We start from the raw sequence: 15,240 nt of genomic DNA, 5'->3' as shown, positions 1-15,240 counted from the left end.
TTGAACTAAGGTGGAAAATTTTGCTACAATGGCAGTCAGTGAGGTTTGAAAGAGGAAGACTCGCATGGAAATTGTGTATTTGACTCTTTTAGAACTCCATTGGGGGTGGTGTGTGTTTGGTTTTGAAAGCCTGAGTGCATTTACTGTGAAGAAATGCCTTGTACTGAAAACTAGGGATATGTTACCAAAAGAGTGGAAGAAGCTTAGAATTTTGACTCATATTTCAATAGTTGAAGATAAAGTATATGTTCTACTATCCAATAGTGCTATCTATTTTTAACATGGTTATTCATGAGTTACTTGTGAGACCTCAATCAACCAGTAGAATGGGAGGACATTGTTTAACTATTCACCAGTAGTCTGAGAGTGCCTTGGGTTAGGAATGCCTGCGTATTGTTTGTGGATGGCTGATGCTAAACATCTGATAAGGCTGTTGAGCAGCTCCTGAATGTTAGTGTGCTGGCATTATCTTACTTCCATGGGGTTGTCTCAGAAGTGATAGGCAGCTGAGAACCAAAGCTATAGCTAGTGAAGACAATCTATGAATAGAAGGAAGAAAATAACATAAATAACTGTTGGTTTCTTTGAAGCCAACTAAGAGGCATTCAGAACAGTGACATATCCCAGCAACCCTTCCCTTCATGGAGGGGGAGGAAAGACTGTTTTCTCCTATGTGTCTTGTGTTAGTTATCCTCTCCAGAGCCGGTGCTGCTTATCTGCTACTGCTCTGTGATAGGCTGGAAACCCACATCTAGGTCTTTGCTGGCGGTGGTGGTGGGAGTGCAGAATGCAGGGAGCTGAAGGTTGTTGCAGAGCAGTCCATAATGCTCAGCTCTGCACTCTGGCACTGGCTGGTGCAGGTGCAGAAGCTCTGCTCAGGGCCAAGAGAGAAAAGCTTTGACTGCGCACATCTCTAGAGCAGCTTCTGCTTAGTGGTGGCAGAAGGAGTGACAAGCCTGCTCTCATTCTCATTCTAATTTGGGGCAAACTAGTTGAGCTGTTACACAGAGCATGGAGAAGTACTCCTGGGTAAGGAAAATTTAAGGGAAAACATGGAAGTACAGCTGAAACATAAAACTACTACTGACATAGAATACATTGCTTTTCTGAATAGCTAGTCAGGAGACTTTCAGAGTTAGGACTAAAGTTAAAAACTGGCCCCTATTGAAGTTTGTATATGACTTGGAATACATTCCTCAGGAGTCAGGAAATGATGATTTAGATGCTCTGGATGCTTTGGATTGACTTTGCTAAATTCAACTCAAAAGGCCTTTGGAGGAGAAAAAATATTTTGGGAGGCTAAAAAAAAATAAATCTCAGGTACCTGTCTGGCACAATTTCAGTAAGAGCCATTTCACCAGAAATTAACTGAGTCTGAGTTCTGCTTGGAAGAGTCGATCTCTTGTTCTACGAGGTTATGTGTTTCCATCAGAATTAACAGGAATCTGTTACACCCATGAAGAGGAAATTATATAGGGGAGTGTATGTTCTTCACTCATCTGAGGAATGAAAGGCTCTTGTGAAGTCTCCATAACCTAATTTGAATAGTATATTCACCCTTTTTACTGCCTTGATAAGATGAAATTACTGCCTTGATAAGATGGACAGATTTTTGAGTATGCCTTTGAAAGTCCTTCTGAAGAGAAGGATAAAATGCTTCTCTTTTTTCTCTTTTTTTAACCTTTTTCTTTCTATTTCTGCTGACTTTGCCTGCATAAATATGATTTTTGGGGGATTCCCTAGCAAAGAAATGTCTGAAATGCTTTGTTTTATGCAATATAAACCCCTTAGTATCTGATAAAAAAAGAAAGAGATTTCCTCTGGAGTAACCTCAGCCTAAATATTTGAAGAACCGAGTACAAAGACATAAATTTATTTTCTTGACTGAACTGTTGGCTCGTTGACCCACTGGCATTACCTCCACACCAAGGTCCTTCCACAGCATGCAACTTGCTATAGTACACCCACAGAGCACAGCATCCTTCCAGCTAGAAAGCTGATCTTTCCTTTTGCCTTTTGCTCTATATCCCCTGATAAGTGGTTTCCCCTCTCTTCAGTTATTTAGTAACTCAAGCTCAAATTTTGGTCCTTAGAGGCACTCCCTCCAAGTTAGAGAAATGCTTTTTTTGGTCCGGAGCGTCGGTTAGAAGGCATAGAGAGAGCTCATTTCCAAGATACTCTAAGTGTTGGTTTCTCTCCATCAAATGAGCAAGACAGAACTCCTCCTCTAGGTCAAGTCACAGCATTAAAGTGGGGTTTGGGGTTTTGTTTTGTTTTCATTTGGACATCCTCTTTCACACGGAGGTTTCTGAGGTGCTATGAAAATCACTCTTTAAAGGGCACTTCTACTATGAGCAGCTTTCAGGGAAATGGATGACTTGGTGGTCACGTGCTGGGATCTGATGATTGTGAAGTGTTCACCATGTCATCAGAATATTGCAATTTAACTGGAGGTGAACTCTTACTGTAGGAGTATTCTGGTAGATACAGGAAATGTGTCCCACAATATTGATATGGATGTGAAATGTGCTGTGGGAATTGAGAGTTAATGCTGCTATTAGTAGGCCCTGTAGGAGATGAATTGTTTCCTTATCATGCATGACCTCCTAAAAATGGAGAAAAAAACAAATGCTGTGTTTGAGATCTCAGCATGAACAGGATAGTGTAAGACCTTGTGGACTCACTCCTGTCTAAAGAACTGTTTTTATTCTTGCAAACAAAACAATGTTCCTTAAAATTACTTCCCACACCAACTCCCCTCTCTAGACATGCATTTCTTAATTTGTTTAATTCTGGGTTATCCCAGTGGAGCTTTTTGTGATTAATAGCTGATGACACTGTAAACCCAGCAGTAAGAGCATTTCCTGGGCAGTAGCCATGCTTCTTACAGGCTGTGTTTGACATTAGGGTATGGACAGAACAAGCACTAGGGAAGAGTTCACCCAGAAGAGTATCTCATTGATATGGACGCAGTGTTTGCTTTATACATCTGCTGGTTTATCTTTTCAGAGATTTGGAGATGGATACACTTCTCTGTACAATTTTATCTGTTTTAAGCATTCACTACTGTAGTGTGAGAGACCCTTTGCTTGTAATATGAATGACTGGGAGAAGGGGAGGAAGTAAAACATGAGGATTCCATGGTATTAGTGCCATTTTCATCTTGCATTTACTGGTCCAACAGCCAATAGTTAAAATTTAGTGATAGGCTGTCAGCTTATGTGCAAATTGTTGGGTTACATATGAAGCTTTTCTTCTTGGATTTGCCACCCAGACCAAATATATAGTTTGTCTTGATGTTTCAGAGCTTCTGACATTTTGCAGTTCCCTCTTATTTTGCTGGCAAAGGTTTTATGAAAATTGAGTTTGTTTCCTTGTTCAGATGGGTTTCTGCGCAGGCGAAGGGGCAAGTGCTGCTGCTTCTTGTTACTGGAAAGATTTTGGTACTGGTTGGCTGTGGCTCTTGTTCAGTTAGTAGAAAATGGGGATAACAGCAATTTCAGCCTTTCTTGCAGTGGGACATGTTCTTGCATATGACCAGGGCAGCAGAGTCAAGATTTCAACTTTTACAAGCCAATGTATGACTGCTTACTGTCTTTATTTGTATGTATTTCATCCATAAATTTAAGCTATAAAATGAGCAAAAATGATTGATTTAAGTAAGTTTTAAATACACCCTTTCCAAAGGGTGAGGCAAAAAAACCTGCATCGGGTGATGATTCGGATAAAACCCTGTACAACCTATCAAATATGTCAGTGCTGTACAAAATTAGAGACAACAAGCAGTGATATTGGTACATGTTCTGCAAAGATATGCATCACTGGACACAGTAACATTTGCGGCCCTCAGGGGATAAACATGTTCCTTCTCTGATAGAGGGTAGATTTCTCTTCTATTGTTATACAATGGGCCTTCATTTTGAATCATGTCTGAGGACTATGAATCCAGATCAAGTGGTGGTTTAGAAGCAGGGTTGGTTGTTTTGTTGGATTTTTAGAGGTTTTTTTCCAGTTGTGTGCAGCTGTGGTGGGGAGCTGAGGAAATTTTATACTGCAATCTGGTTTTTTGTGGAGTGTGCTCCAAGCTTTGTCAACAAGCTACAAGTAGGTTGGGGTCAGAAGCTGAAAGAACTTGCTGTATTTTTAGGCAGGCTGTTGACTTGTAGACACTTAGAAGTCTGGAGATGACTACCTGAACATTTGGTGGAGCTTCTCCACAGTTTTCTTTGGGTATCTGAGCATACATTTAAAAATGCCCTATCCTTGGGAAAGGACAGTGTGTTAAAGGTCAGTTACAATTCTAGGAAGTCTTCCCTAGATATGCTTCAGAACTTAAAATTTTCTTAATTATGAGCCTTAAAGGGCCTTGATGTGGACATGACCTCTTTCCATGAGAATCTGGGAGACTAGAACTAGCTATTGGCAGTTCAAGGATGGCAGGAGGGAGGGTTGACAATTGGCACAGGCACCACACCCTTGTGTACCAAGTGCTCTAGACCACATGGATTGGCATGGCTTTGTAGAGAAGAACCTCACATTTGTGCTTTTTAGGTGGGGTCTCCCTGTCCCTCCTTTTACTGCACTCTTTTCTACACAATGCTTTTGGCCAGAGCACCCACTGACCATGCAAAGAAGGTGGCTGGTTTTAGGTACTGCTTTCTTTTCAGACCCTAATAACTGATCGCTACCTGTGTCACTCAAAGCATCAGATCTGTAAAATTTGACCAAAATATGGAGGAGGCCTTGTTCACTTTAATGCAATGAAACACTCAACAGCCCCAAAACCTAAAGCAGTACGTCACGGCTCTGAAACCAGCCTTCAGTGCTGGTGTAAAGTCTCCTCCTGAAAATACTGCAGCAGCCAGAAAATATATTTTAGCTGGATGACACTTAAAAATACACACAGAAACAACACAAAATCTTTGAGCAAAACTCTTTCCAAATATCCATTCTTCACGAAGACTTGTTAGGTTAAAAGTTCAGGAGTTTCACCAAGCTTCTGGCTTGGAGTTCAAACCTACTTGCGTAATGTTGAGGTTTCAGGGCATTGAACCCAGAGTATCCCTGGTCAGAATGTTGAACAAAAATAAAAATGCTGGAATAAAATGCTGTATATGACCTTTTCTTAACTTGATTTTCTACAAGGAATTTATTTATGGTGCCAAATTGACAACTCTGCAATCTGAGTACTTAAAAAAAATAGGTATTTAAAATCAATGACATTTTGATTCTGTCTGTGTCTTGGCCAATAGGAACCATCTCAAAGATGGAGTGAGCATAAAAACCCTGAGACCTGTTCCCTTAGTGAATGCATCTAGTGGCTGTTTCTTCCATTAGTGAATCACTAAAGAAGGCTTTTAACTCTTGTCCACATCGGTAGCTCTTCAGTCTATGGAACTGAACTGAGAGCCATCATTTTTGGTTTATGTACGGGTTTGAAGGGACATGTAGAAGCACACTGTGCTTTGGCTGGGCCACTAAGCAGGAAAGTGGCAGCTCTGCAGCCTGGAACCTGGCTTTCCCAGGTGGCATTGATCAACACTAGTTTTGAAGAGATTCAGTGCCATCCACAAAAAACAGGTAAAAGTCCAAATGGTCTCTCTGTTGAGTTTTTTCCCATTTATACCCATTTGCTGTAAAGACAATTGCTTTTTCCAGAGTGTGAAGTTTAGGAAAATTTTACCAGTGCAGGTAATTGATTTAACTATCAATAGTGAAGACAGCCCTTGTACACCTACATCTGTGGTTAGTTTCCAGTGGTTATAATCAAAGCATATTTCCAGTCAAGTTGAATTTTAATGTCCCATAGTGGCCCTGATCAGAGTGTTAGAATGGAAATCAATCTTTTTTATGCTATGATGACATCAGACAACAGATGAAATTTTATTCTACTAATTGTGTGAATAAGAAAACAGCATTTCACAGGGAAATAAGCAGGAGTTTGGGGGGGGTGTAACTGGACCTTTACCATTTGTTGTTTTTCTTGGACTGCCCTGGCAGTTCTTACGGAGTATTTCTCTCTCAGTAGAGGCACTCTAATGCCCTCAGCTGCTTATTTTGTCTGGAAAATTCAAGCACCCAGGATAACGATGACAACAATGGTAACATTTTGACTCCCAAATCCCTTGGCAAAATAGTTACATCATGTCTGGAAATAATTGGGCAATGACAGAATGGAAAAATTACAATGACTCAAACAAGACAGGGACGCTCTTAGTAATAGGGTTTTGTGTGTTCATTCTTCTGAACACGGCAGTTATTAGTGCTACTGGGAAATTCTGGATTGGCTTCCTTTGTAACTAAACCCCACTTTTCCCAATAGAAATATTGGAGAGATTTTAAGTTCCTAAACCCAGCTTTAGTACTAACCTAAAGTACTAATCTGCTTTACTAGTATTCCTGATCTTATGGCACAGAGGATAGAGTGGGACACCTAGTTCTACGGATCATTCAATCCTTGGCTTTTTTCCTGAGGTGATCAAAAACGTTGCTCTGGGGTATGGATGTTTCATCCTTGGGACCTGGTCTTATGGATAGAACTGACAGACATTATTGATTAGTCAGTGTCATACAATGATTTTAAAGATATTTCATACAGTAAGACCTGTAAAAGGCACAGGACTTCATCTTCCTGTAGAGGAAAATAGTCGTCTTCTGCATTGAAGCTGAAGAAGTGACGTGCTGGTTCTGGCTGTCAGTTCATATGTCTGCTTAACCAATGTTACCATGATCTATTTAATATTCAGTCTATGATTTCTTATATTGAATAAAGGCTTCATCTTTCACTCCAACTCCCAAGGTACTTTTTCTGTGAAATTGCATCACTGGATTCTACCCATCACCAAAAGAAAGTAGAGAAAATTGAGAGTCTAACTTGGGTTCTGCTCTCTAGATCTGTAGCTTCTAGAAAAGGAAGTTCAGACCCACTCTGTTGAGTAGCACACACACAAACTAGGATTATAGCCTTGTCCTGTATTCATGGCCCTAGAATTACAATATAATTTTGTCAAGCCTTAAAAATAATATTTTTAGGATCTGAATTATTTTAAAAGTAGAATCTGTGAATTGTAGAGACTGTTTGAAAGTACTTGCTGCTGCATGGTCTTATCCTTAGTCAGAACTGGGTTTTGGGGTGCCATCTGTGGGGTTTGTGAGATTTTTTCGTATATTTTTTATGCAGTGTATTTCCCATTGGCTCTTACAGCCACAGCAATTTGATGAGCAGTGACATAATAAACCAACCCATGTAGTGAAGCTAATGTTGTGGTGGAGGAAATCACTGAATAAATTCCATTATTTCATAAAGGACAAATTTATCCATGCTTGATTCATGGACACTGCCAAATGCTGTCTCTACAGCAGCATCATTACTGGGGGGTGAACCTGTTGTGTCCTGGCCAGATTCCAGCCAGGTGATTACCTTTTTGCTGGCCTACTTCTTTTATTTCTGTTTGTATAGTATCACAGTCTGTTTGGCACTGTAAAATGACTGGTTTAAGCAGGTGAGTAAGACCCTGCCCTGAAGAACCTACAACCTCAGTGGCACAGCTAGGACAATGAAGTAAAATACAACAAAAATAAAACATATACAAAGTGTGGCACAATCTTTGCAGCTTGTGTCATGCAGTAGGTGTCTCTTAAGAAGTATTTTTCTCTTCAATATCTGCTTTAAAAAAAAAAAAAAGGTTTTATAGTGTGAGGCATAGGAAGTGGCTACAGGAAGCCATTTCAATTCTGAGTTGTTATGGAAAAAAAGGAGATCTTGCAATGAAACAGTGAAAAACTAGAGAATAAAAATAAAACTGGTAGAAAAGAAGGAAAGGGAGAACTAAGACTACAAAGGAGCACCTTTTTTTCTTAATAGAAGGGAATGGGTAATCTTTTGTGACATATATGAACACAACAAATGTGGGTCATGGTGAAGAAGGCAAGATAATTGATCTTGGTAGCAGTGACTTTCTGACTGAGAAGGAAAGGGAGGGTATCTGTAAATGCTACTGAGACTGCAGTGCTGCAACACCAGAGAACCAAGAAGTAACATTGAGGGGGGCAGGGAGAGAAGGACAGGACTCCAGACGACTTCACTCAAACCAGAAAGGGTGATTATATTTACGCAGTGTGCAATCCTGTTCATTCCACCACCATGGTGGTTTGAATTGCTGGCAAGCATGCCTAAGTGTGGAATTGACAAATTAAGATGCAAATTTGTGTTACAATCAGACACTGAGGAGATGAAGAACATGCTTACCTTGGATTAACAGTTAAGGTGTGAATTTTACTTGTTTTGTTTGCAGTCTAAGCTGTGGTGATCTCATAGCCATTCAGAAATGTTAAAGATCCATAGATTACTTGAGTATAAATGAGATGCAAGGATGTAATTAAGACTCAGCATTTGGTGTCTAGGAGGACGGATTAGTTTTGACTGTTCCCTTTTCTGTGTGAAGTCATAGTTTTACGAAACTAATGCATTTGCAAAAAACCAACCAAACAAACAAAAAAAAAAACTTCTTAGCAAGTAAAACAGTGAATGGATTATTTGGTCAGCTCAGTTAAGTGTAGAAAATTATTAATTTGTACTTCATTAAGGGGTGGAAAAAAGGTATAAAGAAGCATTTAACTATTACTAGCCAGATTCATGACACTGACTTTAACTGCTTTGTTGCTCTTTTCACTTTGTATTTTGAATCTTGTATTTTGTTATTTTTAATTTTTTTTCCTATGAATACAATTTAGATAGATTAATGATTAGGAGGAACACAAGAACCTGCAGGCATATTTTTTCCTGTTTTCTTTTGTTTGGTTTTTGGTTTTGTTAGTTAATTTTTCTGTAGAGTTATTTTTTCCCTCATTCTTAGGTGAAGACAGAGAAAGTGTTACAAATTAGAATTTCAGAAGAGAAGTCTCTTACAGTTCTTTAGCTTTTTGTTGTTGTTGGGTGTTGATAAGTTGGTATCAGGTGAGATGTAGTGGATTTGTGGGCATTAGCAGACTAGCATTAGTGGTCATTAGTCACCCAGCACATCCTGAGCATCCTTAAAGTATTAAAGAGATTTTTGACAGACACGTTGCAGTAAGTAAGTTCATAGATATAGTTACACCTGACAGCCTTCAAATAGTTCTTGCCTTTTCTCGTCTCTCAGGACTTATTTCTGAGGCAAATAAATGAATAAAAATTAAATAAATATGAATATATATAATACTATGTATGTAATAACAGACAATCTTTAGGTCTGTGGAATGCTTTGAAATTATCAACCATCTCAGTTTTAATGGGAAGGTGTGTAAAACAAACCAGACGTGACTTCCTGGACTGTCTTGCAAAGTCCTCATAAATACCAAGAGCTCTGCACTCTTGTTTTGATGTGTTGTGGAAAGAAAAATCTGTGAATGGCTTCAAAATGCACAGCATGATTTGACCTGCCCTCTCTCCTGTGGTGGAACTGTTAAGTGTGGGCCATGGCTAATTGGCATTGAGTAGCCACTGCTGCACAGGACCCTGCTTGTTTCCAGATCACTTCCAGTGATGTGTTGATCTGTTTTGGGTCCGATGCCTTCCTGTCCAACACAGCAGGCAGGTGTGATCTTCAGGAAGCCTTACCTTCCCTAAAAAACAAGGTTTTAACTTTGTGGGTTTTAAATGTTTTTTTTATTGCTGTTTTGTGAGCTGTAGACCAGGAGGCTCCTTAGTACGGTGACAAATCCAAACCAAAGGAGCTGGGTTACTATTAAGCATGCAACAAATGATTGTTTGTTTCCCCATCCCCCATGCAGCAATTGCCATATAGTGCACCTGACATCTGTCACATTACATGTGACAGCCATGGAAAATTCCCATGGTAATGGAACATGCCATGAAGATCATCATTCCACTGTCTGTGTACTGAAGAAGCAACGTGGTCCAGGGAACTGAGCATAGGATCAGTACAAAGCTCTTTCTCTGTATCCAGTGTGTATATTCAGACAGTTTTGAGCATGGTGCTTCTTTTCTTCATTTCATCATCAATAAGTGACGATGTAGGGAGCTGCTTTAATACCAGGAAGTTCTCATGGTTTATTATTTAATAGTTGAATAATATAGAGTTTTAACTTGGATTTGGGGGCTGTGGGTGAGTTGGTTTATATTCTAAACCAGTCTGAATTCAGATTTCTTTCTACATCAGTGATCACACAGTACATCTACATGTTTTATCCTGCCACAGAGAAAGATAGATAACTTACAGGGAAATGCAAATTACTGACTTTGATTCCTTTCCTGTTAGCATAAGACAGTGTGGGCAGTGATTCTTCATCATACGTTTAGTCCCATGCATCCCACTCAGGTGAGAGCTGTGACTACATCCACTGATATTGTGTGTCTGTTGACGATCAGTGAAGATTCACCTCTGAAAGTGTTTACCATTAATGCTGCCTTATGTTGTGAACTGGTGTTGCATGACTGTGTGTGTTTAGTTGACCCACTGAGTTCTCTTTCTTCCCTTTTTCCAAAGGTGGTGATACAAAAGTAGTTTTCTCTATTTTAGTTACAGTTATGCTCCGGCTGCTAAGTGCGTTGAAGGACAGAACAGTGAGATAAAAACTACAATAATCAGCTCTCTTGCACAGGAGAGCTGCTGGCAGAGCAGTTGTTTCATGTGTCTTACTGTTTAGTGTATGTTGGCATGAAAATGACAATCTCTGAGATGAGAATGAAGAGAAGAGCGAGACTTAACGAAGCAATTTAGAAAGCAATTGAAAGAAGAACCTCATGGGCAGTTAGCATGGATCTGATCCCATGTGGCTAAAACCTCTGATAAGGCTTGGAAAAATTGCATTAGCTAAATTATGTTTGGTCACTGGGCCAAATGGTTTAGAAATGAACACGTACGCCCTGTCAGAGGAAGAGGACGTTGTTATAATTAGACCTTGGGCAAAGTTCCAGGCTGTGACTCCTGACCTGAGCCGAACCACAGATGGGGCTGGGGAGCAGAAGAGGGATTGCTATGAGGAGCGGGTGTGTGGTTAGCTGTTGAAATGACAACAACTTGTTTGTGTTGTGCAAAAGGGCAAAACAGTAGAACTGAGAAGAGCTGTGGGAGGGAGTTATGTGTAATAGTGGGATTCTCTCCAGAGAGAGATTTCCTATTGATTCTCACCGGGAGTGTATATATAGAAATACATAATTGCACATGTTTCATTTTTACTTGCCAGAAGTTGAGAGGCAATAGAGCTTAGATATTAGAAGAAAACCCCCTACCTTTTGTTGTTTTCATAAATTTTTAAGTCAGCTTTGCTATCAATTACCACTCAGAAAAATGAATGTTGCTCTTTTCTTCATTTTCTTTGTTGTCTCCCACCCTCCTCATTATTTGTAAGCACATTTTTCCCAGATTTGATTCTTGACAAAAGAAAGGCAAAAGAGAGAGAAAGGAAAGAAAAATTTTATTAACTTGGAGATAATTAGAAAATGTTTATTTTTTTGATCACCAACAAAAATCAAGGAGTTTTAATTAGTTATTAAATAGCATAAACCATGCAACTTACAGGATTCTGAAGGACATCTACTTAACTGGCAGGCTTAATCTTTAGAGAGACAGTGCTCCAACTTAGAAATTTCATTCATTCATTAACTCATTCACTCATTCATTCATTCAGTGATTCAATTCTAAAATACCTGTGCTGGATTCCTGTGTAACAGTCCTCATTTGCTCTTCTTTTGACAGCATCTAGACACCTCACCTACACACACAATTACAGTATTGAAGCAATACAGAAGTGTTATTTTACCCATCTATGTTAGTATGATTTTCTTGCCTGCTGCCTATAGAGGGATCTGGAAATTGCCAGTGCTAAGAGTACGAGTTGTGCGATGGAATGATGCTTTGCGAAAGCGAGCTTACTGTTCATGTGAGCTCTGCAGGCTTTTGCAGAGTAGTAAAAACTAAGTAGCCTTGAGTTTCACAAGTGTGGATCCCAAGGAACTGCAGATTCTGTGAAAAAAATCACAGTAAGAAACATTAGCTTGTGTGTTTCTCAGCATTATGGATGAAGAAAGCCTGGACACCGACAACCCCTTAGATTAACCTGCTTAAGATGAAAGCCAAGTCATGAAATTTCAGTGCAGGACAACCTGTGGTAGCCAGACCAGGGCAGTACTTACCCTGTAGAAAATGCTGAGCTTCACATCCATTCACATAGTACTCATTTCCTGGTAAGGTACTTCTTTTGGCGAAGTTTATCAAAGTCTTGATCTGAGCTCATAAAGGAAAATGTTATGGTCCTATCACTTCAGTGGCTCAGCCAGTTTTTCTAAGGAGGATTCATTGTCCATGCCCTAGAGAATGCTGGTCCTTTGATGGTTGGTGGGGAAGCCTTTAGACAGTGGGCCAGAGCTTGGTTACAACTGAGTTGATGCAAATGTATTTGTATTGCACGTAAATCAGGTTTGTCTCATTGAACTGAGTTCCTTCCAAAGGAAAGTTTTGTCAAAGTAATTGGTTCTAATCTCAGTCATGACCGGATTGCCATAAAGGGCATTGCACTTGGAGTAATAACACTTGAGAAGATGGTCTGTAGTGTACAAGTTTAACTTCCGAGGCTCTCTTGTGAAATCTTTTAGCAACTGAATCTCTTAAGTGTCCACTACTGAGAGGAAACAGAAATTGCCATGCACTTCATTGTGATAGATTTGAGAGCATTTTGGTTTTGCTGACTGAAGCTGTGTCAAAGACCAGTTCAGTTTTAAGCTGACCTTTGGCATCTCCTAGTGAGAAGCCGATGTTTTTATGAATGGGCTTTTGAAGCCAGCAACATCCTGCCCTGGCGAATCCTGCTGGGATGTACCACCCCTTGCAGAGCTGGCATGGAGAGCAAAGCAAAGTGGGCATGCCAGAAGACAGTACTTTTTACCAGCTTGCTTTCCTTTCAGCTACGTGAGAGTTGCAGCTGATGCACCTCCAGTACATAAGAGAATGTGCTAGATAAATTAAGCCCAGCACAGAATAGGGCAGGTGATTCCTGCCAAGCACATGGTACCATAAGGGTGGAGGTTTGGATGGTCTGTGCATTTTTTTTGTTGTTTGTTGCTTAGGTTTTTCTTCAGTGAGCGTGCCAATTTCTGCACGAAATGTCCCTGGAGATCTTCTAGCTGTGCTCTGTATGTGGAGTCCCACTATGCAACTGCTGTCCCGAAGGTGCTTTTCCTTGCACGGCTACTCAGTCTCTATGAAAGCTCAAAGCAGCCTTGTTCTGGCAAGCAAACAGACCAAAGCATTGTGGGGCAGGTTAGGGCAGCAGCTGCTCTGATGACAAAGCTCAGCTGTGTTGCTGCTGATACAGCATCCAGCATCCTGTGGTTTGGTTCACCTGCCACCTCCCTCCTGCTCCCCTGCCCTATGCCCAGGGAGACTGGCTTCACAACAAGCTTTAATTATTTACTGTCTAAGGATATGGCTTATTCTGCAGATTAAGTGAAAAAGTGAAGTCCTTAAAAATATAAAACAAATAAGCCCCTGAGCTGTCAAACAACAAGTCCCTTAAAAGGGCAAAATATGTGGCTCTCTGTGCACTGCACAGATCCCTCCTTTCAAACTGCTGGCAGGAGACTTCCTGTTTGGATGGGCCGCGCACAAACGGTGTTGTGTGGTACTGAATTCAGTCACTTCCCAGCTTCTCCTTCAGGCCTCCTTTTGCCTCCCTTTATACTCCTGATACCAAAGTCCCTCAAGCCTGGGTCCTGTCAAGATGGGATCTGGCAGCTCAAATGTAAATCTGAAAGCATGCATTAGCACTGTGCTGTTTCTTCCCTGAATATATAAAGCAGCCCAAACTAGTTATGTGTGTTTGAAAATGGGATGGACAAAATGGTCCTACTGTGATAGTCCTGGCCGTGAAGGAATAAGGGAATGTTTGGTGGTTTGGCTCTGCAGTGGTGGAAAATTGATGTCTGCTTCATTGTTTCATTGTATTTTAAATTTTGGTCCAACGGGATACCTTTGGAAGATTCTTCCACATGTTTGGGGTAAATTCTCCCATACATGCTTTTTTCCTTCTGATAGTTTCTTTCCTTTATTGTAGTAGTGAGAGAAAGGCCAATACCAGCATTCCATGGTAGCATTCAGTCTTGGCTACTGAGTACTGCTGATAAATCTACCTGCTGGGAAATTCCCCACTGAGTTTGTAAAACCTTTTCAGAAAAACTGGGTGAAGTGATTCTACACTGCCATGGAAGAACATGTTTATACCATATGAAGGCCTAGCTACCTTCTCTAGCTTGAGTGTTTATCTTGCTCTTTTGGGGATCAGATCCTTCTGTCCTCTTCCAGCTGTTACTCCAGTGACAGCCATTGTAACTGCACAGAGCTGCACAGATTCAACAGTCTTGTTTATCATCTAATGTCTGTTGGTTTTGTTTTGTTTTTTTTCCTACAGAACATGATCAGAAGATAGCATCATACACCATGATCATGGCCCCCCGGAAGAGGAATCGTCATGCGTTGGGGTTTCTTTGTTGCTTTGGAGGTAGCGACCTCCCTGAAATCAACCTCAAGGACAATAACCCCCTCCAATTCCTTGAGTTTTCTGTCCCAATCCCACCAGCAGAAGAGCTCAATGCCAGATTCGCCGAACTTGTGGTAAGTTTCTGCTGACAGATCAATATATTTACAAAGTGGATGAACTCTTCCCTTTAAAGGAGGAGTAAGGGGACTTAAGGAATTTATTAGAGAGCTTCTATTGAAGCTTTTAAAAAACCCTTTTCATTCTTGTATGACTGGTTACTTAGTAGGAGAAAGGTGGCAAAAAACCACTTGATAGTGGCACTGGGTATAAATACAAAAAAATGTTTAAATGTGCTTATTTATTCCTATAGCACTAGGCAATTCTCCAGGTGTAGGATTGGGCATATTAGAAGAGACCTCTCAAGTTGTCTAGAGAGAGCTGACAGTCAATTTCTTGTTTACAACTTTGGCATAAAATCTGCTGTATAATATAATACAGTGCAAAATCTTAGGGTTTGCAGACATATAAAATAAGGACTATTTGGTTTTGTTGATGAGTAGTATTCTGCTGGTGAGGTATAAGAATCAGGTAACCATGCTAATTATGTTTCATCACATAGCTGTCTTTGAACCATGAAATGGTGCTGTTGCAGCAACAGCCATAAACAGGAAGAGAAGGAATTATTTCAGATGAACTTCGTTGTTTGCTTTTGTGGTAAATGTTGCAGACTCCAGGAGCCAGACACTTGCTTTTCATGCCTGGCAT

The 15,240-nt window shown here is 40.3% G+C and overlaps 1 protein-coding gene across 1 annotated transcript in view; it reads left to right on the top strand.

Annotated features, from left to right (window-relative positions):
- DAAM2 (dishevelled associated activator of morphogenesis 2) overlaps nucleotides 1-15,240 on the top strand; it is a 172,321-nt gene that overhangs the window by 41,478 nt on the left and 115,603 nt on the right. Inside the window, exon 2 of the mRNA XM_082276668.1 lies at nucleotides 14,407-14,609. Within this exon, the coding sequence (XP_082132794.1) occupies nucleotides 14,436-14,609 (174 nt within the window). The 5' untranslated portion in view covers nucleotides 14,407-14,435. The remainder of the gene's footprint in view (nucleotides 1-14,406; nucleotides 14,610-15,240) is intronic.

The sequence above is a fragment of the Coloeus monedula genome (genome assembly GCF_965178545.1).
Source record: "Coloeus monedula genome assembly, chromosome: 2".
Classification (NCBI taxonomy): Eukaryota; Metazoa; Chordata; class Aves; order Passeriformes; family Corvidae; genus Coloeus; species Coloeus monedula.
The sequence above is the reverse complement of the archived record's forward strand: the minus strand, read 5'-3'. Positions and strand labels throughout refer to the sequence as shown.